The 25,753-nt window shown below is 34.6% G+C and overlaps 1 protein-coding gene across 1 annotated transcript in view; it reads left to right on the forward strand.

The window, feature by feature from the left end:
- Positions 1-25,753, forward strand: part of MYCBP2 (MYC binding protein 2, E3 ubiquitin protein ligase) — a 282,186-nt gene that overhangs the window by 127,740 nt on the left and 128,693 nt on the right. The window contains exons 24-36 of the mRNA XM_011953854.1: positions 2,158-2,330; positions 3,187-3,312; positions 3,402-3,529; positions 8,425-8,516; positions 10,867-11,001; positions 12,349-12,432; positions 13,611-13,707; positions 16,260-16,452; positions 16,948-17,222; positions 20,700-20,921; positions 22,286-22,477; positions 24,529-24,735; positions 25,609-25,740. Coding sequence (XP_011809244.1) covers positions 2,158-2,330; positions 3,187-3,312; positions 3,402-3,529; positions 8,425-8,516; positions 10,867-11,001; positions 12,349-12,432; positions 13,611-13,707; positions 16,260-16,452; positions 16,948-17,222; positions 20,700-20,921; positions 22,286-22,477; positions 24,529-24,735; positions 25,609-25,740 — 2,056 coding nt within the window. The remainder of the gene's footprint in view (positions 1-2,157; positions 2,331-3,186; positions 3,313-3,401; positions 3,530-8,424; positions 8,517-10,866; positions 11,002-12,348; positions 12,433-13,610; positions 13,708-16,259; positions 16,453-16,947; positions 17,223-20,699; positions 20,922-22,285; positions 22,478-24,528; positions 24,736-25,608; positions 25,741-25,753) is intronic.

Genomic DNA, 25,753 nt, shown 5'->3' on the forward strand with positions numbered 1-25,753 from the left:
TGTTTTTCAATGGGGCACTTATACTTTACAATTATCATATGCATTGCACATCCAATATTAGCTTACTTTGACTTTCCTTCTGGCCTGCATCTGCTTCCTTTTATATTCTTCAGGAGCAAACTTTGAGTAATTTGAAACATCTATAAAGAGCAGATAAATGTTAAGAATACCTATTTTATTTCCCACATACAAATTTACACAAATAATATGTGAATTTGTGTTATTTTTTTTAAAAAAAGCAAAAATACATACAGGAAAAAGGATGGTCATACTCTATATCTGTTGCTTTTCCCATACCAGATCCCACTAGCCTTCTCTGTGGATCACAAGTATGAAGTTTGATTTATATTATCTGCCACCTTTTAAAATGCATGTATTTTTCTTTTTATGTAAATAAAAACATTCCTACTTTAGATTTTTGCTCAAAAATAATTTAGAGATCTTTCCAAGTCAGTATTTAAAGAACAGCTTCATTATTAAAATTGTGGAATTCTATAGTCTGGATATACCAAATATACTTAACTGTTTGCCCATCAGTGAACATTTTAGATTTTTTTAATATTGCAATATTACCTACAATGCTACAGTGAACAAGTACACAGTTATCTATATACAGAGTTTTATACACATGTGGGAGTATTTCCGTAAGCTAGCTTTTAGAATTGCTGAGTTAAAAGATAGGCTCACAGAATTGTAAAATGACTGAAGTAAGTCTCAATCACTTTAGAAGTTTATTTTGCCAAGGTTGAGAAGATGCCTGGGAAGAAAAGACAAGCCACAGAGATCTGTGCCCTGTACTTTTTCTGAAGAGGTTTGAGGGCATCAGCATTTAAAGAGGAAAAGCGAGCAGGAGGAGAAAGGGAAAAGAAAAAATTAGAGGATGTGGTCACATTCTTGTAAGGTTTTGATTAGGCTTACTGAATCCACATGTTGCACATGAAAAGGAAGGGGTAGAGGAAACAGTGAATTTTGTATTTGGAGTTAAAGTAAACATAGAGTAGAGGAAGCAGTCAAATATGCATTCATCTGGAGTGGGTGGGGCTTGGTGGGGGGTGCAGATAATTTCTAGTCTCTTCTTGTCCCTTACCATGAATTTTCCAGAACCAAAAAGAGATTTTAATCCATGGATATTAGAAACTATGTGTTTCCATTATTTACCTTCAAGAGAGTTAATGAAACTGTTGAATACTGAAGACCAAGAGAAAATCTTAAAAGCAACTAGAGAGAAAAGAATGATCACCTGAACAATGAGATCAACAAGACTTCCCAAAAGCAATAATGCAGTAATATTAATGCTACTAATTATAGAAGTTACCATGATATAATTTATTTTCCCCCAAAGGCTATTTTAAGTGCTTTTGAAAAATAATTAAAAATTTTTTAATTGTGGTAAAAATACAATGTAAAATTTACCATCTTAATCATTTTGAAAGTCTGCAGTCAGTAGTGTTTAGTGTATTTATGTTATTATGAAATAGATCATCAGAACTTTTTTTTCTCGGAAAACTGAGACTCTATATTTATTAAACAACAGCTTGCATCCCTCACTTCCCGACCCCTAAAAGAGATCGGGAAGTGGAGATAGCTTTTTGAAGTTTTTGTTACAAAAGAGATAAGAGAAATGGGATGATGAGGATGTTGTGGGTTCCTAAGTTTTTTATTGGTTTTTACTGTTTGTTCATATGGTTGAACATCCACATCCATTCTATCTGTGCTTCCTTTCTGTGGATAGCATTCCATGTCCTTGCCCATTTTTGCTATGGATTGATTGTTTCTAGCTCTTATACGTTGAGAATATTGTAGCTTTGTCTCCATGTACATTTCACATTTTTCTTCAACTTGTCCTTTGTCTTTAAACTGTTTTAATGGGGTATTTGTTGAGTTTTATATTTATATGTATGTATCAAAACTTTAAGTATACAGTCAGTTGCTGTAATTTTTAAGTATTATAATCTACATTACTGTTTTCAAATTATTTCATGTTTAGTGCTGTAGTTTTTTTATATGTTTAGCTTAGATCCATAAGATAATGAGCTATATTTGTCCTCTTTGAACTGACTGTATTATTTATTCTCTTTGTATCATCAGTTATGTTTTAGGAATTTTTTTTAAAACAAAACCACATGGAGGTGCTGTAATTATTCTTTTTCTTTAAAGGTTTCGACCAAATACTAGAGAGCTGTGGTGTTACAATGCAGTGGTTGCTGATGCCAGGCTTCCTTCTGCAGCAGACATGCAGTCCAGATGTAGTATTCTAAGTCCTGAACTTGCCTTGCCAACAGGATCAAGGGCCCTCACTACCCGATCTCATGCAGCTTTGCACATTTTAGGTAGGGTTGCCATTTGATGTACCATTAATTCACATAAATGTGTGCTGTCCAGGGGTTTTTTTACAGTATTTAAATTTATATGTAATTCTGTCTTGTTTGTTAAATAATAATAATATAAAAAATAAGTTAAATCCTCTAAGAGGCTAATTCCACAAAAAACAATACCTGAGACCTGTACTAACACCATCAAAGATTTATGTATGTGCATTTGTTTAATTTTCCCAGAGGTAGACCCTTAAAAATAATGTTTTTGCTCAACTTGAATCTATTAACTTTTAAAGATAAGATAAAATGTTTTTGCAGCATACTTGTTTTGTAGCTGGAAACTTTATATCACTCTGCATAACTATGTGTTTTGTTGCTTTTAAAAATGATCCTTAAAAAGACTCATTTTAAGACTCTAGCACTTGCAGTTGTGAAATCATATTCCTGAGTGTAATTACTAGATCATAAATGGAACTCTTTGTTTCTTTTTTCTCAAATTTAATTTTGGTTTCCATTGTAGACACCCAAACTAGCATTGATTAAGGTTGTGTGACACTAATGTGTCTTCCTCAAGTAGTACTTTAAGAATCAAACTAATTTGGAGAGTTTCATAAAAGGAATAACCTTGTAAGAATTCAAAGGTTAAGTGATTTCAACTTTTCAGAGATACAGTTTTCTGTAAAAGGTTGTCATATGGCATGTTTAAACATGATCATTAATCAGACAAGGGAGAATTTGTATTAGTTTTAAGCATTCTTCCATTAAATGAAGAAAATTATTTATTTTAATTTATCCCCTATAGCATTTAATGTCGTCAATACCATAGGGCATTTTGATTTCAAGGAATTAAATTTTGTTTATTTATTTTTAGGTTGTCTTGATACCTTGGCAGCTATGCAGGACTTAAAAATGGGTGTTGCAAGTACAGAGGAAGAGACTCAAGCAGTAATGAAGGTTTATTCTAAAGAAGATTATAGTGTGGTAAACAGGTTTGAAAGTATGTATACTTAGGTTTAGGAAATATTGTCTTACAACTGAAATATATATGGATCTTTTAAAATATAGATTATGATTTATATGTTCTAGGTCATGGAGGAGGCTGGGGTTATTCTGCTCATTCAGTAGAAGCTATACGTTTCAGTGCCGACACTGATATTTTACTTGGTGGTCTTGGTCTGTTTGGAGGTAGAGGAGAATATACTGCTAAAATTAAGGTAAAGTTCATCAACAATCTTGCCCTTTTTTGTTTGAAGATACTGATTTGTACTTAATTTATTATTTTATTATTTAATGTCTCTTTTTTTCCTTTTTAACTTGGTTTATTTTGTTGTTTTTAATGCTTCTTTTTTAAAAGGGATAGAGAAAACATTGGTAAAATCGAATACAGTAATACTACATTAGTAATTCATTAAAAATCAAAATTCTGTAAGAAGGGAAGAAATGAAAATTATTTTTCAACAATTTACTACTGAAAAAAGGCTATATCTCAGTACTTTGTATGGAACTTCTGTTGGCCTAGCAATACCAGCGCCTGTTTATGTGGCTACTTTCTTATAGCCATTTTAGTGACAGAGGAGGCACAACTGTTTAGGGACATTTTGATGTAGCTAAATGTTTTGAGCATTTTTAGTGCTAAATACTATGTAAACAGACATCTTCACCCCAGGAGTGGAGACCAGGTATGAGTGAGAGATAGTGTTAGGGGAGGATTCCATGCGATAGGCAAACTAAAAATCATCAAGAGTCATATGTTCACTACACCTATTCATGTCCAAAAGGGCCAACAATCATCCTAAACAAAGTATATGTTCATTCTTTGAATATCCACTAATAGCTTGAAGGTTCTGCTTCTCAAATTACCTGATTTTGTTCTAAAAGTGAAAGAAAAAACTAGTTTCTGCCTGGATTTCAATAGCAGGCTTCCCAAAAAAACTCGATTAAATGTCGTCTATTCAGGAGGTATTTTCTTAGTTCTCTCAATAATATCTAAAAATGATACCAATATGTTAACACTCTTCTTCATGATGGTGGTTTCCAAGGACATTCCCCATGGAGGCTCAACTAGAACTGACAAACTTAAAGAAGTATTTGCTTATTTCTGGTTATAGTTGGAATACATATGCTAAAAAAGTAGATAATGTAAGAATAAATAAAGTAAAAATTTAAAGCTCCTGTAGGTATATGGAGTATAGTGATAGAATAATGATTAAGAACTCTTGTAGCACATGTATTTTGATAATAAGAAAAACAGTAGTTTGGCTCTTTTCAGTGCAACTGCTTTAAGGTGGTTATTTTAGGATGTCTTGATTCATCCTCACGTTAGAGAAGCAACCTTAATGTGTTATGTCGTTCTACTTGACAACGTCTAATAAGCTCATCAGGAGGATGTATTTTTTCTAGTTCTAAGAGATTTTTTATTTTTGCAATAGTGAACAACATAGTGGACCTTATCTTCAAACACTGTGGTATGTAGAATTATAGAGGCCTTCCATATATGTTGTTTTTATATTGGACTTATTTTTCTTTTTCAAACTCAAATTCTACCTCACTCCTCCTGTCCTCTGGAAATGATCTTGCCTTTTGTATTCAATTATCCAGTGAGTGGACTAAGGCCTTTCAACAGTAGTCAGTCTTTTTCCCCCTCCCTTTACCTCTCTGTAATGTATACATTTGTTAAGCCCTTCTTTATTTTTTTGTTTTGTTTTCATAACTCTAGTTGTTTCTTCTATCTCTTTGTAGGTTCATTCCCTTCCACCTAGACACTGAATGTAGAAGTTCCTCAAAGACCCAGCCCTAGGCCCTCTTTCTTCACATATTCTCATATGTATTCTCTTTGAAGCCCAAAGTTTTAATAGCCATCAGCATACCATAATCCCCAAATTTGTATCTCCATTTCAGACTTCTTTGATGCATTTTCATGTAAATATGTTAAAGGCACATCAGTTATCAGTCATAATATCTCAACTGAATTCTTGCTGTTCCACTGATCTCTCTCTCTCTCATGATTAGTACCATCCTCCATATGCTTGATACATAGGCCAGAAACCTAGACATTTTTCTTGATAGGCCTCCTATATCTCTGTCTTCCCCACAAAAAAAACACTTCTACCACTACCCTAGGCAAAGGTATTTGTCTTGGACTATCCCCCTAGCTAGTCTCTGTACATATTCTTTCTATACTTTCTGTCTCCATTCTCTCTCTCACCATTCCTACCTGAACCTATTCCAGTCAGATTTTTGCCCCCACCACTGACATTGCTCTTGTCAAGGACACTGATGACTTTCATATTGCTAAATTCGGTAGTCAAGCCTCAGCTCTCATCTTCCTAAACCAGTCAGCTGAATTTAACCCAATTGAGCTCTTCTTTGAAATACTTTCTTCCCTTGTCCCCAGGACACCACACTTCATTTTCCTTTTGTCCCACTGACTGCTTTTCTTAGTCTCTTGCTGGTTGCTCATCATCTTCCTGACCTGTAAATGTTGGAGTGCCAAGAACTCAGTTTTTGACATCTTTTAAAAATATTCTCTTCCTCATAGTGGTCTAGCCTCATGGACATTTATCTCTGATGACTTTTAAACTTGCAGACCTCTTCTCTGACCTTTAAACCAATATGTACAACAGCCTACTCTGTGTCTCCACGTGACTGTCTGATAGGCATTTTGGAGGTAACGTATTCAGTACTGTGCTTCTGATGATCTGCCTAAACCTGCTATCCTCATGTTCTTCCCCATCCCAGGTAACTGACTCAGCATGGAGTTAACTTCATTCTTCTGTTTCCTCAGGCCAAAAATCTTGGAGTCATCCTTGATTCCACTCTTTCTTTTACACACATCCCTTTGGCAGCAAATATTGTCGATTCCACTTTCAAAATAAATCCAGAATCTTAACAACTTCTGAAAACTGCCACTGGTATCAGGTTGGGTCATGCCACAGCTATTCTCATCTGAATTATTAAAATAGCCTCCCAACTTGTGTTCTGTGTCTACCCTCACCCCATTTATTCTGTTCTCAGTATGGCAGAGTGATTCTCTTAAAATGTACAACAGATTGCGTCATTGTCTCTTCAGAATGCTGTAGTGTCTTCCTATGTTAGAATGAGAACCAAAGGCCTTAGAATGACCTACAAAGTCCCCATCAGAACTGACTGTCATCACCTCTCTGACCTTTTGTTCCACTAGTTGTTTCACTCTAATCTGGTGGCACCTGCCTGGTTATTGTTCCTCAGACATTCCAGGAACAGTCAAATCTCAGTACCTCTTCACTTGCTGTTTCCTCTTAACTACAGCTCTCTTCACTTCAGCACCTACATAGCCTACTTCCCCATCACCTCAGAGCTTCATTCCCTGGTAAGCCTATTTAAAACTGTAAATTCAATTCCCAACCATAGACTTACTCCCAATAGCCCCCAATTCTTTGTTCGTATTGTTTGCCCCTTTATGCCCAATTTCCAGAACTGTGCTTGGCATACAGTATGTGTTCAAAAATATTTGTTGAATGTAAATACAGGAGTCGGGTTAGGGATAAATTATTAAGAACCTTCATATCATGCTGTGGAGGAGATGAGAAACCAAGGAATAATTTTAGATTAAGAAAGTATTCTGATAAGATATTTTTATAAGGGTACTAAGGGTCATGAAACAATTGCAAAAATCCTCAACTTTGTGGAAAATGGGTTAGAAGAAGGAAAGAATGGAGATAAGACTAAATAGTTGTTGAAATATTCCAGCCAGCAATAGGGGATATGGCTGAATTGACAAGCTTTGGTACCAGTAAGAGAATAGATGCAGTAATGGCAGACAAATGTGGAAAAAGGATTATTTCAGACTATTTTGTTTTAAGACAGAGTCTCTTTGGTAGCCCACACTGGAGTGCAGTGATACCATCTTGGCTCACTGCATGCAGCCTCTGCCTCCTGGGTTCAAGCAATTCTCCTGCCTCAGCTTCCCGAGTAGCTGGGACTACAGGCATGTGCCACCACACCCAGCTAATTTGTGTATTTTTAGTAGAGATGGAGTTTCACCATGTTGACCAGGCTGGTGTCAAACTCGTGACCTCGTATGATCTGCCTGCCTCAGCCTCCCAAAGTGCTGGGATTACAGGTGTGAGCCACCAGGTCCGGCGTATTTCAGACTTTTTATCTGAGAGACTAGGTGAATGAAAGTACCATTAACCAGAACAGAGAAGGCAGGAGGAAGGTATAGAACTAGTAGGATGAGGGGAATCCAATGACTGTTGAGAGTAAGAGCTGAGCTGGAGAAAGATTTCTAAGTCATTAGCATATAATTTTGCATTTTAATCTTTATCTGCCTCTCTTGCAATTCACCTGCCATAATTACTGAGAAGAAAGACCTCTTCCTCATAATTCTTATTTTCAGTTAATTTCATAACCTTTTTCTATTGGATATTTTTTCTGTTTTTTTTTTTTTTCTTACCCAGAGGATCTTCCCCTCTTTTTTAAGAGTCATTTTTTTCATGCTTTTTATCTATCTTTTTCTCATGCCATATTACTTCACACTATGTTTTGTTACCTATTGTTTTTAAGGATTCTTACATTGCTCTTATCTCTGTGTAGCTAATATTTTTCTACCCTTTTTTATTTATTTTTTAAAGAATTCTACAGTATTCACTGAATTTTTAAAAGTACTGTGAGATGGTAACTGTTAATATCCACCCACCTTTTATGGATGAGGAAACTAGGTCCCAGGATCTCACAGCTAGTAAGTGATAAAGCTACCTCATTCTAAATGAGGTAGAATCTCACTTAGTGAGAAACTCACTTAGCTAAAATTTTTTGGTTGAGTGCTCTCACCTTTTTCAGATGCTTATGTCATGTACAAAACTTGTATAGAACTATTTAGAGCATTTGATATAAATAGATAAATATATAAATTAGGAAAACAGAGATTAATGTGGCCATAAAACCTTGTTTCTTAATTTAAATACATGTGTTTGTGTATTTCACATAATAATGTTAAAAAAGCAGGTACTCTGATTTTTACATTTGATATGGTCCAGCATACATTGATCATACACAAAATCATGAACACATTGTTCATCAGATTTGTATAGCTGATTTATATAAATGATTATCTCTCTCCTTTCCTTAGCTGTTTGAATTGGGTCCTGATGGAGGAGATCATGAAACTGATGGTGACCTTCTTGCAGAGACTGATGTATTGGCTTATGACTGTGCTGCTAGGTAAATAATTTGTGCATTATTCATTGTAACTCTTACATACTTAATATTAAAAATTTATTATAAATGAATAAACATACTTTAAAAGGAAGTTTTAAATCTGCTATGAATATCAAATGCTTGAGAAATTAAATTATATATTAAGCAATGTAAGTATTGCTTTCAAAAATGCTGAATTAAAACTAATAATACACTTCATAAATTTATTTCACAAGTTAATTCAATTGTTTCAATACTGAAGATAAAAAGGGAAATATGCATATATTTTACACACCTTTATTTTCATGCATCTCTTACGGAATACCTAGTATGTTAGTGTTCTAATAATAATACAGTTATTTATTACTCCTAGCATTACAGGCAATAAGTAGTTAGTGTCAAGTGGTCATATTTGGCCATAATTCAGATTACGCATGTACTCTGACATCATGCTAGTAGAATATACTTGATAATAACACACTTGGGGAGGTGAGCAGCTTTACTGAAACCTTTTGGGAGTTTATAAAAATTAGTATGTTTATTTATGAAGCTTCATTAAGTAGGAGGATACTTACACTTTATCAGTCCTCTTTACGTAATCCTAAGAATTATCTCAACATTGTGTTATGAGCAGTATTCCCTGGTTTGAAGCAGGGAATATTATGATAAGAAAAATTACAAACTGAGCTCCGTAGTAGTAATAGTGTGCTATGTTTCCCAACAATAACTATGTTAAAACCTTGTAAGTTTTTTTGCTAGTGAAAATATATATTTTCAGAAACAAGGATGATCATAAGATACTGACTTTGCTTGTACGAAATAGAAATACTTTTGAAAATGAAAGAGTAAATCTAAAGAAAATTTTGACTATTTCTTAGGCATTAACTAATATCACAAGTTTTTTTAGTAACCTTTAGTGTTTTATACAAATGAATATTAGGGAAAAATCTAAGAAAGCTAATTGATTAATTTTCAGCAAAGCCTTAAGGTGCCATTGACATTTGCTGTATTTATTTATTTATTTGTTTGTTTGTTTATTTTTTATTTTTGAGACAGAGTCTCACTCCGTGGCCTAGGCTGGAGTGCAGTGATGTGATCTCAGCTCACTGCAGCCTCTGCCTTCCAGGTTTAAGCGATTCTCATGCCTCAGCCTCCTGAGTAGCTGGCACTACAGGTGCATGCCACCAAGCCCGGCTAATGTTTGTATTTTTAGTAGAGATATGGTTTCACCATGTTGGCCAGTCTGGCCTTGAACTCCTGACCTCAAGTGATCCTCCTGCCTCGGCCTCCCAAAGTGCTGGGATTGCAGGAATGAGCCACTGTGCCTGGCTACCATTTGTTTTTGACCATATGAGTTTGAGTCAAAAATATAAAGCACAGTTTCATTTACAGAGAATCATCTAGGATTTCTTCATTAGCTCATGTACAAAGCCCAGACTCCTAAGGCATTGGAGGCATTAAAGGATTTCCATAATATCCAGCATCTTTTTTGACTTTCTACCACTACTCTTCTATAGCTATCTTAATGCATTAATGAAATTAATAATGAACACCTTGCCATTTACTGACCTCTTTTGTACTTCCATACCTCTACAGATTTTTTCATGGCAGTCTCTTGTTTCTTTAAATGCTCTTTATTCTTCTTTCAATTCCAGCTACAACCAGTAAGCATTACTTCCACTCTGTTACCTAGTACTTTGTAACTTGTTGATAGCCTTTAGAAGATGCCCTTATTTATTGTCTTTTTTTCTTCTTCTAAATTAATAATGTTTGTATAGATATTATGTGACAGGCTGCAAACACCTATCTGACTTAATTCATTATCTTCAGGACAACCCTATGAGCTAGATATTATTTTCACCCCAGTTTTCAGGTGAAGAAGCTAAGGTACTGAGAGGATAGAGTAACTTGCCCTGTGTTGCCCTGCTAGCAGGTCACAGAGCTGGGCCTTGAACCCAGGCCACCTGACTCCAGGGCCATTTTCTTAATATTCTGCCTCTCAAAACTATTTAACTGAATGAATGAGCTTTAAAACTAAAGTTCAGATTTTTATTTTGCAGCAAAATTTGCATGTTTTTTAACATCAGTTTAAAACATTCTATCTTACTGTAATATGAAAGTTTTATAACATTTAAGGATATTGTAGAATTCAACAAGAGGAGGAAGAAATGTAATTCTGTCACCATAACACAAATGACTATACTTGGCTTACGTTCTTGTCCAGACTTCTTAGAGTGTTTTTAATGTTGTTTGATAAGAATTTTGTAATACAGTTAGTTTCATGTTTTTCTTCATAAGGGATTTTGAAAAAATAAATACATGTGACAGAAAAGTAAAAAAAATACTGTCTTTGACTCACTAATTTTTTTCTCAGAGAAAAATACGCAATGATGTTTGATGAGCCTGTTCTCCTGCAAGCTGGTTGGTGGTATGTAGCATGGGCCCGAGTGTCAGGACCCAGCAGTGACTGTGGATCTCATGGACAGGCGTCTATTACCACAGATGATGGGTAAGTAAATGCCCAAGTGTTACTTAAGCAATTCTTATTTTTGTTAGAGGAATATTGTTTTGAAACCTCAGAGGACTTTCAGCAGGATTCAAAAGCTTAGGAAGACTAGAGTATGATGTAACTGCTAAAAATTAAATTCATGTAACCTCATGCCAAGTTAAGGTCTAGACAGAACAAGGAAATAATAAGACCACTGTGCTTTGCTCCTGTCAGATGGTATTTGTATATATTTCTGGTTATTACATTGTTTATGAGCTTGATTACCAAATTAGAAATTATATAGAGGAAGGTGACAAGGATAATGAGGAGTTTAGAACCATAAAAAAGAAGTAGATATGTGATATTAAATTTGATAATGCATAAGAAAGCAGTTTAAAATTTCAAAGCTTCAGCAATGTGTGTTATTTTAATAAAATATAGGGAAAATTTTGCTGTTTTAAAATAACTTTCATGTATAGAGTACTTTTCAGTTTATACTTTCTTATGTTTTATCTGATTTGATGCCCTCAATAGCTTTGTGAAGCAGTTATTAGCCCCATTTTATACTCCAGGGACTACAGAAATAAAAAAGGTGAAATTACTTGCTATTTCCTGAGAGACTTGCGGTTAAAACCACGTTCAGACCTGTAACCTGTTGACTCTAAATCCAACATTTCAAATATTCTATTACTGTGATTTATGTATTCTAAGGGACTATCATTTGTAAGATAAATTCAATTTATTCTTGATTACTCCTGAGCATAAACTATTTGAAATCGGTTGAAGTTATATAACAGTATATATTTCAGTGCAGGTCAGTTCGTAACAAAGCTGACCAAAAAAGAAATAGACTTATTTGTGAGGTGAATTTCCTGTTGCTGAATATTCAAGGAGACTGCTGTGGAAACATCACATCTGTTGTGTGCATCCCTTCAACTTAAGAACGTATTTAGAACTAAGAGACTACTTTGACCCTGGACTGTATGATTTTCTTAGACTGTTCATTCAGACTTGGAATGTCATGGCACACCGAGGCTAAAGCTTATCATGCAGCTAGTCAAGCAGATATTATACTACTACTTGTAAGCAGAAATTTTAGAAGTTTCCTGCTGTGGTTAAAGCTGAGTTGGAGAGCTAGGAGGGACAGGACAGCTACTCATTTAGAAGTCCTAAACGGGTTCAGTTCTTTCATTTTACTGACTAACCCATTCAGAGCTGGAATGAAAATCTAGAAAATACCTTTTTGCTTTTCTTTATTCAAAAGAGTGAATCATTTTCATTGACATAAGATTTGAAAATATGTTTCTTAAATTTCTTATTTCCTGTGATGATCATGTTGTTTTTGGTGTCATTGTTTTCTCTTTTTAGGGTTGTTTTCCAGTTCAAGAGTTCAAAGAAATCAAATAACGGTACAGATGTTAATGCTGGTCAGATACCTCAGTTATTATACAGGTATTTAGCATATTTATACTGAATTAGTATGGTTTATTATATTGCTATAATGAAGTAGAATCATTACAAAATATGTGGCATAATAGGGAGAAATTATTTGAAGCATTCAGCAATTATAATATGCCAGTAGAACTATAAATATATTTAAGAAAAACAGTTAATATTTTGTATGTTTTTAAACATTTTCTACACAGGCTTAATTTTAAACTTTGCCTGATTACTCAGATTATCTGTATTATACCAATAACAATATTTTACTGACTTAAAAAAAAATCTATCCATTGATTTTCTTTAATTTCGAATGTTATAAAAGAATAAAATTTGTCTTAGAGAAGTGAGATTCCAAGGAAGATGGGGAGGACTGTAGATGCAGGCCTGGTTGATATATTGTAGTCTTATAAGATTGATAAAATGAGTTGAAAAATTCCCTACTGTTACCAAATAATAACTTGCTCATATAAAAATATTTACTAACATAATGTAAAAATTTTAACTTACAATAATTTAAACGTGTATAAAGGCATATGCCTATGTGTGTGTCTTATTTATTTCTAGACGACTGCAATACTGTTAGAATAAAGAATTCAAATGGATATAAACCGTCACTAAAAAATGTTGTCATTTGTTAAGCAGTAAAAAATCAAAGGAAATGGTCTAGAACAGTGATTCTATCTCCCTGTCTTTCTTTCTGGTAATCGCTTAATGAATCTAGATGGTTACAAACCTTATTTTTCCCCAAAAGGGATTTTTGTTTGTTTGGTTTTTATGCAATGTGCAATCTATTATAGTTACTGTTTGTAATATGTAGCTTTACAAACATAACATGTTGGATTGGACTACTCCCAGGTACTCACTGGTTGAATAACTTTTAAATAATAGCATTAATAGTAGCATTACTAGAGAATATAAGTTATATGTTATATATGTTCTCTAATAAGAGGGAAAAGCGTCTACTACTCAGTCTTGCAAAGGTAGGATTGAAAGGAAGTGCCCATATGCTAAAAGCCTTGTTTAGCTTGGAAAAATGTTTCAAAAAAGCCCTGTATTGGCATTTTACCTGGCAAAAAAAGTTTAAATATATAATTTATTTTCCCATTCAAAAATGTATAATATACTTGAAAAGGAAAAAATGACATTGGACTTTCTAACATAATTTTATATGTGTCTACTACCTTTAGACTTCCAACCAGTGATGGCAGTGCTTCGAAAGGCAAACAGCAAACCAGTGAACCTGTACACATTTTAAAGAGGTCTTTTGCAAGAACTGTCTCAGTGGTAAGCCATTTTTTTTTATTTCAGCTTTTCTCTTCAGTCCTCAGATACATTTTGATGTTTAGAGTTTAGCTGCTATTCTAAGTTTATCTCAGCCTAGATTTATAAACTCAGATTTGGTTTTGTATTAGCATTTATATTCTAGACCACAGATAATGTATACTTTAAATCATAGAAAAATGGAGGTGTTGCCTGTGATTTTAACATGACTGGATGAATTGGCCTTGTTGTTTTTGAAATAAATAACTGGTTGCTTTTCTAATAAATCATGTATGATTGCATATGCTGAATGAATTAGAAAATGAAGGAAAAGTTGAGGATGGTGCTGACCCAAAAAAGCATTACTACTACTTGAGGAACTAGGTGGAAGAGTTGCATATCTAGGTAGGAAGTTTGTTGAACCACTTGCCATCCCCATTGTACACTTGAAGAAGCGCAGTGCCATTGAGGTTAACGGTGCAGAATGGAAAGTCAGCGTGATGTAAATAAATGGAAGTTTAAATTAAGGTCTAGATCTTTCATGTATTAATTGAGGATTCTTATGTATGTTACCTAAGTAAATTACATCATAGCATTTTGAATTTCTAATGAGATAAGGGATATAAGATGTTTTTGGAACTGTAAGATACCATCTGAATGTGATTTATTAATGTAGCTAGTAGTCTTTCATATTAGTAAAATGCATAGGAAGAATGTTTCTTTCCCTTTTAAATTTATTTTTTAACCCACCAAGTGAATATATATTCCTGGTAGGAATGAGATAAAAGTATGCTAAAAGTATATGAAAGTTTTTTCCCCCATTCCCATTATCACCATATATACCTACTATTTACATTTTGGTGTATATTTTCCCAGACCATTTTTATATGCAGACAAACTTATTAGTATGTATCAAATACAGGATGCTCTACAACATGCTTGTTTGTTTCTCATGATACTTACAGTTTTCATCTTTTTTAGAAAATTTCATATTATATATCATGGACATCCTTCCCTGGCAGTACATTTGGCTCTCTCAATCTTTTCCGTTTGCATAGTTTCCCACAGAATAGTATTAGTCTAATTTATTCACCCTGATTCCTATCAAAGAACCACTTTGATTCTCATTTTTTACTGTTTCATCTTGCTTCATGAGCATCTATTCACATGTATCTTTAAATACTTGTGTGCTTATGTGCATACTTCTACCGGAAATGTGCCCATTTAAATTTTGGTATATCGTCTCAAAGTTGACCTTCCAAAAGAGCCATGGCAGTTTGTAGAGCTTGTGCTTTGAATAAGAGACTATGAGAACTTTGGCTTCTTGGTAACTTTACATCCTGTTAGTATTGAGTTTGGTATCTTTTGATTCAAATAAGGATCTTTGACTCTGTTATGCTTTCTCTAGTGATCTCATTTTCTGTGCTTGGTAACGCCTTTGTATTTATGTCTAAGTGGTTTTGTGGCCATTAGGTAATTGCAGACTTTATATACAAAACTTTTTCAGTCATTTCTTTAAAGAGTAAACTATAGAGCTGAGCACATTAGCTCACATCTATAATCCCAGCACTTTTGGAGGCCGAGGCAGGAGAATTGCTTGGGCTCAGGAGTTCAAGAGTAGCCAGCGCAATATAGTGAAACCCCCATCTACCAAAAACTTAAAAATTAGCTGGGTATGGTGGTGCACACCTGTAGTCCCAGCTGCTTGGGAGGTTGAGGTGGTGGGAGGATAGCTTGAGTCCAGGAGGTTGAGGTTGCAGTGACCCATGATCACACCACTGCATTCCAGCCTGGGTGATAGAGGAGGACTCTGTCTCACAAAAAATAAATAAAATGAAATAAAATTGGATATATAAACTCATTTTCAGGAGGTCTGGGATTTGGTGGGAATGGGGCAATAAGTGCTCTGCATTGAGATTCAGATAGTATCTGTCATCATGTAACCATGATAAAACCAGAAGACTAGCTAGAACTGCAAAGAAAATCTACCATCTTAAACTCATATGCTAGAATTTTAAATAATCAAAATAAGAATTTTTTAGTATTTTCTAGTCAATTTTTGTCTTCTATTAATGTATTTAACAATAATTGACTATAGTTTGTATTGCAAATTTTAATATGTAGACATAAAATAAGTTATTTGATAGTGTCAATATATTTAACACTAAAACTCTTTTGTTTTTTACTACAGTGACTGTAAAAAGCTTTATTTTTCTTTCAAGTAAACATGCATTGTTTTATAAGTATTTCTCATTTTTCCCTTGTTTATATGATAAGCTAGATAGCTTGATAGCAGGAAAACTGAAACATTTATTTTTAAATAGGTAAATATTGAAGAATGTTGTTTTTATAAATGCTTAACTACTTTACCTTTTTTGTAACAAAGTTCCTGTTAAGGGTAGTTTAGTAAATGAACTATAAAAGTGTCTTGGGCTCAGTAAAAAAAATTCAAGTAAAAACTCAGTAAAAAAATTCAAGAGAAAGTTTTGAAATTATCTGCCATTGCCTTTCCATTTGATTCAGTTTCTGGTATCATTTGAATTAATTGTTGTCTGTTTTTTCATATTCTGGATTAGGAATGTTTTGAGTCATTGTTGAGTGTTCTTCACTGGAGCTGGACCACCTTAGTCTTAGGAGTTGAAGAACTTCGAGGATTAAAAGGATTCCAGTTCACAGCTACACTCCTAGATTTAGAGAGACTGCGCTTTGTGGGTACCTGTTGTCTGAGGTTGTTGCGTGTCTATACCTGTGAAATTTACCCAGTGTCAGGTATGATGCATTTTTTTAAATGACTCTAGGGAGAAAATATTAGAGACATTGAGAAGATTTACTTTGAGATAACTGAGCGTTTATAACCCCCAGCTGCCTTTAAGCTGCTTCTAAAATAAGGGGAGAAAGTCAGCTTGCTCAGATGCTTATGTATTTGCTTATAAAGAATAAAATAGATTACATGTCATTCTGATAACAAAAATCATAGTGGGCCAAAATTAAATAATCTAATAAAGTTTAATTTTAAACAAATTCTGTCAAATAGAAATATTTTGAACAAGCAATTTGGACTTAAATGCTGAAACTAGATTTTTATTCCCCCTCCCATTTAGATTAAAAAAATAATTTGGGACTACACTTAATCTCTAAGTTGTTTCGTTTCTAAGATATGAGTATTTGTGATATTTAGCTGTATAGGGAATTACTGAATTATATTGATTTCATGCATATTTAATATTTTGCTTAATTATCAATCTGCTTTTTTTCCCCTCAAAGCTACAGGAAAAGCAGTTGTAGAAGAAACTAGCAAATTAGCAGAGTGTATTGGAAAAACCAGAACTTTATTAAGAAAAATTTTATCGGAAGGGGTTGATCACTGCATGGTGAAATTGGATAATGATCCTCAAGGATATCTCAGTCAACCCCTGAGTCTCCTAGAAGCTGTCCTTCAGGAGTGTCATAATACTTTCACTGCCTGCTTTCATTCTTTCTACCCAACTCCTGCCTTACAGTGGGCTTGCCTTTGTGATCTGCTGAATTGTTTGGATCAGGTAACTTAAGTTTGTAAAACGTTAGTTGAAAATCTAATATATTGCTTAATTCTCTTCAAGAAAATAAATTGCAGTGCCCTATCTTCTTAACTTGTATAAAAGATAAATTAGGAAATTGTTTGGTGTACATGACTTACATAAGCACAGTTTAAAATGTTTTAAATCTGCTTCATCATCTTTTAATTACAAAATTGGTAGGCACATTGTGCAGTTGCTGATTGGTCTTTGAATTGGAATGAGTGATTCTAAGAGAGGGAGAGAGGAAAAGAACCGTAGTGACCAGGTGAGAGCAGGGATAGCACCAGGAGGCCCCTGCCGCCCTTGTCTGTGAGAACAGGAAGAAGAGAGAGCTGCAAGAACAGGCATACTAGCATTGTTCATTCATTCATGAGGAAGCCACAACCTTTGTAAACCTTTATGCACGAAGTCACAGCGTTTCACAACACCTGAGGTAAAACACTGACAGAACTACAGGGAGAAATAGATTCACATTGACAGCTGGGGACTTTTAACGCTCCTCTTTCAGTAATTAACAGAGGAACTAGGCCAAAAAAATCAGTGATACAGATTTGAACGGTGCTGTCAACCACCTTGATCTAACTGACATTTATAAAACAGGATATGAAACTACAAAATACATATTCAAGTACACATGATTTTTAAAAGAAATATTTGGGACCGTTCACCAAGGTAGATCATATGCTAGACCATAAAATAAGTCTTAATAAATTTCAAAAGATTAAAATGTGAAAGAATATATTTTCAGACTACAATAGAATTAAAGTAAAAATCCATAGCAAAAGATATCAAGAAAAAAAGCACCAAACATTTGGAAAATGACAGCACTTCTTTTTTTTTTGAGACGGAGTCTCACTCAGTCACCCAGGCTGGAGTGCAGTGGCGCGATCTCGGCTCACTGCAAGCTCTGCCTCCCGGGTTCACGCCATTCTCCTACCTCAGCCTCCCAAGTAGCTGGAACTACAAGCGCTCGCCGCCACGCCCGGCTAATTTTTTTGCATTTTTAGTAGAGATGAGGTTTCACCGTGTTAGCCAGGATGGTCTCGATCTCCTGACCTCGTGATCCGCCCGTCTCGGCCTCCCAAAGTGCTGGGATTACAGGCTTGAGCCACCGCGCCCGGCCAGACAGCACTTCTAAGTAAGCAGTTGATCAAAGAAGTTATAAAGGAAATTTTAAAATGTTTCACATGGAAAGATAAAAAGATAATATTAGAACTTGTGGGATTTAGCTAAAGCATTGCTTCAAAGAGACCTTTATACCCTTAAATGCTTATATGAAGAAGACAGGTTTAAAATTGGTGACCCAAGCTTCTATGTTAAGAATCTAGAAGGCAAAGCAAATCTAACCCAAAGTTAGAAGAAGGAAGGAAATAATAAAGGTAAGAGCAGAAATCAATGAAATAGAAAGTAGAGAAAATTAACAAAGCTAAAAGTTGGTTTTTTGAAGAAAACAAAATTGGTAATCTCCTAGTAAACCTGATTGGGAGAGAAGAGAGAAAGAAAAAACATGAAATACCATAATCAGAAATGAAATAGGGGTTCGCCAGGCATGGTGGCTCATGCCTGTGATCCCAGCACTTTGGGAGGCGGAGGTGGGTGGATCACTTGAGGTCAGGAGTTTGAGACCAGCCTGAGCAACATGGCAAAACCCTATCTCTGCCAAAAATACAAAAATTAGCCAGGCTGGTGGCGCACAGCTGTAATCTCAGCTGCTGGGGAGGCTGAGGCATGAGAATCACTTGAAGAGGGAAGGTGAAAGTTACATTGAGGCAAGATTGTGCTACTGCACTCCAGCCTGGGTGACAGAGTGATACTCCATCTCAAAAAAAAAAAAAAAAAAAAAAAAAAAACCAAAGAAAGAAAGAAATAGGGAATATCACTATAAACAACTTTATATCGGTGAATTTTTCAGCCTTAGAGGAAGTTGACAAATTCCTTGAAAAATATAATTTTATCAAAACTAACACATTAAGAAATAGAAAAATCTGAATTGCCTCATATCCATTTAAAACTTAGCAAATACTTTCCCACAAAGAAAATTTCAAGTCCCAATATTGTCATTTATGAATTCTATTAAACATTAAAAAAAGAAATAATGTCAACCTTTTACAAACTCTTTTGGAAAATATAGGAGGCAATACTTCCCAACTAATTTTATGAGTTTAGCTTTATCCTATACCAAAACCTAACTAAGATACTACAAGAAGAAATTACAGATGAGTATCACTCAGAAATAGATGCTCTCTAAATATTATCAAACCAAATTGAGTATGTAAATAATATATCATGACCAAGTGGGATTTATCTTAGAAATGCTAAGTTAGTTAAATAATTGAAAATCGATGTAAGTTACCATGTTAACTGAAAAAAAGAAGGCAAATTGATGATTTCCTCAATAGCTACAGGAACAAAGGTTGATGAAACTAGCTGTTATTCGATGATGAAAACCTCTGAGGATATAAGGAAACTCCTAAATTCAATAAAACGATATTTACCATAAAATCTACGCTAACAACATCCCACTTACTGGTGAATTCTGAATATGCCCCTAAGTTTGGAAACAAGACATGTGGTATCTACACTCACTACTTCTATTCAACAGTGCACTGGAAGTCCTAGACCTCCCCGCCCTCCTTCATGAAAAATTCATTGTCATCACTTGTAACTCTGTGTCCATTTAGTAGGGTAGTATATTTTAGCACTCAATTTCCAAGGGCAAGATTATTGCCTGGACTAGTGCACAACTTAATTATCTCTCACTCTGAACCTTCCCAGTCAGATACGGTTCTTCTTTGCTACAGAACAGGCTAGGTTTAGCAAATGTTGGTTGAACATATGGAATGTTACTCTGCTTTTATGCTTAACTTTGTGACACAGATGTTTGAAGATCTAGGTAATGTGTATGCAGTTTTTGTGAATTAGGGTATCCTGTGTTGGTTTTAATGCTTCAAAATTTTATAAGTATGCTACTAATTTTTCTTGATAAACTATGAAATGTGATAATGTAATTTTGTGAACTCAGTGAAATGTGGTTATAGTAGCACAGATTTATAATTTGCATCATTTATTATTTGAGAAAAATAGTCTCCGTCCTTACTGAAAATGACTTAGATATATTCTAATTGGGGCCTTTTTGGCATCTCCATTTGAAACAGTGCTAGGAAGTACTGTGATTGTGAGGATATGAAAATATAAAAATGCTCACTTACTACAGAAAAGGAGGCTGATTTTTCTTGACCAGACTTAATTTTTCATCTTCACTGAATAGTAACTTAAACAGTTGTTTTTTTAATGTATTGATGTAGTATTATTCTATAACAAGACAATTTAAGTGACCGAGTGACAGAAAGTTTTGGCATAATTTAAAAGATGGTTTACCTTTTATATATCCAGAAACTTAGATTATACTGATGCTATCTTTTTTGGTGGTGGTGGGGCGTATATTTTTGTTTTTAAAAGGATATCCAAGAAGCCAACTTCAAGACATCAAGTAGCCGACTCCTAGCAGCTGTTATGTCAGCTCTGTGTCACACATCTGTTAAGCTGACTTCCATCTTCCCAATTGCGTATGATGGAGAAGTATTACTACGATCAATAGTTAAACAAGTTAGCACAGAGAATGACTCAACACTAGTTCATCGTTTTCCCCTTTTGGTGGCACATATGGAAAAACTTAGCCAGGTAGGTCTTTCTCTGAAATCTCTTTTATACTGAGGCAATAAAACTAAATGGAAGTGTGTTTAGCTTTTTGCTTGTTCTTCTCTATTAGTATATTTACAAAATGATTATTTAATAAATGATACCTGTTTTTGAAATAATATTTTTTAAAAAATTTTATATTTACCTATAAAATGAAGTTTTTTTGCTCTAATGGTTTAAATAATCACTCACCTTTAAAAAAATTTGAGAGTTATACAATGGATACCTACATATTGGTTTTTCCTGAACCATTTGAAAGTAAGTTGCAGATACTTTACATTCTAATATAATATTTTAGATTTCTAAGATAGAATGATAAGAAAATAAAGGATTTTTAAAATACCTTCTTAATAACACTTTGGTATATTAAAATAAGCACTGTAAATAATAGGTATAGGAAATATTCAGATAAGTCATTTTCATGCTGGAAATCAGCTACATTAATAATCTTTTCCCTTTTTTTCTGAAAAGTAAAGTATTTTTCCTTTATTGAGACTCTATGACTTCTAGAAATTTTTCTACTGGTAGGGGTTGGAATTTTCTTGTCTCCACTTAGGAAATCAAATACAGTAGAAATTATAAAACTACATAGGAATCATAAGTATGTACAAAAAGAATTTTGTTAAAAAATTGATTTACACAGACTAGAGATGCATTATAGCTAAATATACTGGAATTTATTATCTCAGATTAAGATCTTGTCCTATAGAAGAAGCTTTTTATTTTTGTTTTTTAAGACGGGCTCATTCTGTCACCCGGTCTACAGTGCAGTGGCGCCATTGCAGTTTACTACAACCTCAACCTCCTGGACTGAAACGATATTCCCACCTCAGCCTCCCAAGAAGCTGGGACTATAGGCACATACTACCACACCCGGCTAACTTTTGAAAAAAACATTTTGTAGAGACAAGGCCTTACTATGTTGCCCAAGCTGGTCTCAAACTCCTGGCTTCAAGTGATCCTCCCATCTCAGCCTCCCAAAGTGCTGGGATTGCTGACACCACGCCCAGCCAAAAAAGCTTTTTAAATTGGAAGAATAGTTTTCTGTCTGTCATGTAGGATTGTAAATGGAAAGTTAAATAAGAGAATAAAATATGACTCAAAGCTAATAAAAACATTTTGTAAATGTGTGGTACTTTGATACATAGAGACACATAATTCATAAAAGAACTTCTAAGTGAAAAGTAGATACAGTGGCTCCACATATAACCAGAAAGATTTGTAGAAATTGACTCTGACTCCAAAGTCTGAATTTTAAGAGTATCAGAAAAACAAGGTTTTCAAATTGAGTATTCCTATGAAGGAAAATGAAACAATATCTTACAGCGTTTTCTTATGTATCATAGAGTGAAGAGAATATCTCAGGGATGACAAGCTTCCGTGAAGTTCTGGAGAAAATGCTGGTCATTGTTGTGCTACCAGTCAGGAACAGCCTGAGGAGAGAAAATGAACTCTTCTCTTCCCACCTCGTCTCGAACACCTGTGGATTACTGGCCAGCATTGTCAGTGAACTGACAGCATCAGCCCTGGGATCTGAGGTAATATGTTATATTTTGACACTGGATAAAAAGTACATGTGTAAATGTTTTACACAGTTTCTTTTTTCATCTATTTTGGCTTTGCAGAAGCTAATTTCAGATTGGATTAGCAACCCCAATGCATTGTTTTTATTTTTTGTGCTTCTCTCTACTTCCTACTTGCTCCAATTTGTTACTTCTCCCTCACCAGTTTACCCAGCATCCACAGGAATATAAAGTATACGTTTTCCTCATAGAGCAGGTTGTCATCTGCCCCATTGCACAAGCCCACCACCATGCCCCAGGAAAAGCAAAGATAGTTCTCACTGCTGGGAGATGAGTAATGTCCACTCAACTGACCCTAGAGAAATACATATTTAAAATCGGAATAGTAATTTTTATTTCACCTCTATCACAGGTTTTTTGAAATTGCAGTAAAATATACATAATATAAAATTTGCCATTCTAATCATTTTTATGTGTACAGTTCGGTGGCATTAAATGCATTCACTTTGTTGTACTTAGTTGTACATTGTCACAAAGTTTTCAAAGTATCAAATGTTATTATGTTTGAGAAAATCACTTTGAAAGTGCCTTTACAATTTATACAGTAACATTATTTTATTCCATTTCACTGTCTTACTCTTTCTTATAACTTAATGTTTTGATTGAATTTGGGGAATGTTTCTGTTTTTTCCTCCTAAAAAACAGACAGTAGTTTGGTTTGGAAAATCGTGTCCTAATGTGAAATATCTTATATCATTCAAATGAATGTTTAATAACCAGCATGTATTCAGTGATCCTAGCTCTCAAATTCTTGTCAAGGAACTTCTTTTCTCTATTTCACTTTTATAATTCCTAATCTTTGCTTTTTCTTTTAAATTTATTTTAACACCTATTCTGAATTAACACATCCAGTGTATATGCATTATTGATTCATTGTAACAGTTTAGCCTTTAGAATTTGTGGTTCATTGCATATACTTGAGCTAATTTTAGTCTCTCATCCTGGGAAGCACTTTCTAAGTTTCTTGGTTAACTTTGAGTTTGGCCTTGGAGACGATTGCAGCCCTTGTCAGAAATTTTTTAATTTTTTACGTTTATTCATTTAGTCTTCAATACCTTCCTACTCTGCAGGATGCAGGAAAGTCTGTAATGTGTAGATCCCCTTCCAAAGTTTACTAAAGAGTTCTCCCCTTTAAACTTACCTTTCCAATGAAAAGGAATACCAAAAGTTACAGGGTGCCTGGTATACAACTTTGGGAGTTCCCACAGGTCCTGGCTTAGAGATGAATATTTCTTTCTCAGAGCAGTTTGCAGTTTTTGTTAGAGTCATAAATGTCCATATATTTCTCTATTTAGTCTCCCAAAATTCTGCAGCCAGCTTAGATTAGAAGTAGGTTTTGTAAATAAAAAGAGCAGTTTCAACCCAAAATAAGTTCTCTAATCCTCTCTAGTGAAAGTTTATAATTAGTATGGTTACACACGTGTGTGTATGTATTCAAATACTGAATGCTGTTACAGAAATATCGCTGTGTATATTCGCAGTATTCAATCTTAGGCTATAGACCATTTTCTTCAAATGAAGTTTTACTTGCAAATTCACATGTGAGAGGAGAGAGGACATAGTCTGGTTGAAGAGGAGAGCCATAAATTTACCTCTTCCTTGCATACCTTTCTCTGCAGAATTCTAGAGCTCTATGTCGCATAGTTTGAAAACTGTTGATCTATAGAATTTCGATGACATTTTTAGCATCTCTTTTCAAAGTCTGGTGATTTATTTATGCATTGTGACTGATAAGACAAGCTTGTACTTCTGACATTATAAATTAAGTGGAAAGTATAGTTTCATATGGCTGAAGGAAGAAAATACTGTCAAGTGACATTGATTTGTGAATTTAGAATGATAAAATCTGGTTTTATTGTGAGTTAATCTCTCAGTAGAACATACCTTTAGAAATGCTTATACCCACTTATTAAATAAAGGTTATTTTATTGGACTTCTTAGAAACCTCTAGATGGTTTTGTTAAAGGTGTACAAACTACTGATGCAGTTGTTTTTGTTGTTCACAGGTTGATGGACTTAATTCTCTTCACTCTGTAAAAGCTAGTGCTAACCGATTTACAAAAACAAGTCAGGGCAGAAGTTGGAACACTGGGAACGGGTCCCCTGATGCAATCTGTTTTTCAGTAGACAAACCTGGAATAGTTGTGGTTGGTTTCTCTGTCTATGGAGGAGGTGGAATTCATGAATATGAATTAGAGGTCTTGGTTGATGATGTAAGTATCACCCTTTCAGCATTTATCCTGATTAGTGGGTTGTGTATCGGGATTTACCATTGTCATAGTATGATGGGTCCGTACCTTCAGGGGTTTACTAGATCAATCACAGATGAATGACATTAAAGAAACTGAAAAAGGCTGGCCACAGTGGCTCACACCTGTAATCTCAGCACTTTGAGATGCTGAGGCAGGTGGATGACTTGAGCACAGGAGTTCGAGACCAGCCTAGGCAACATGACAAAACCCCATCTCTACGAAAAATACAAATATCAGCTGAGTGTGGTGGTGGTACACGCCTGTAATCCCAGCTACTCCGGAGGCTGAGGTGGGAGGATCACTTGAGCCCAGGAGGTTGAGGCTACAGTGAGCCATAATCATGCCACTGCACTCAAGCCTGGACAGCAGAGTGAGACCCTGTCTCAAAAAAAGAAAGAAAGAAAAGAAACTGGAAGATAATGATTTTACTTCATTGCTTGTGTTCCATCTTTCCACCTTGGATCACTACTGCTTATATTTTTTGTACTTTCAGAAAGAGAAAGATTTAAAGTGGAATTAAAGACTAAAAATTATTTAGCTAAGTCCCTGATGACAAGTCTTGAGTAGTTTTTTTTTATATTGTAATTTTTCAAGAAACACAATGTTCAGATGGACTATGTCATAGAGTACTAATGGACAATTCTTAGTGAAGACAGTGTTTATTGATTAAATCAGCTATATCTTTCTAATCTATTCTCTGAAATTACTTAAAGTACCTGAGTTTTATTAAAATAGGACAGAAAGGGGTAGCGTGTAAATCATTGCCTAGTAAATAGCAAGTCTATCTCTATCTCTAACTTGATTTTTTTGTTTCATTTTTTTTTTTTTTTTTAGAGTGAACATGCAGGAGATTCAACTCATTCCCACAGATGGACATCTCTGGAGTTGGTGAAAGGAACTTACACAACAGATGACTCACCCAGTGATATAGCTGAAATAAGACTTGACAAAGTGGTTCCTTTAAAGGTAGTTTCAACTG

The sequence above is a fragment of the Colobus angolensis genome, unplaced genomic scaffold, assembly GCF_000951035.1.
Source record: "Colobus angolensis palliatus isolate OR3802 unplaced genomic scaffold, Cang.pa_1.0 Scaffold374, whole genome shotgun sequence".
In the NCBI taxonomy this organism is placed as follows: Eukaryota; Metazoa; Chordata; class Mammalia; order Primates; family Cercopithecidae; genus Colobus; species Colobus angolensis.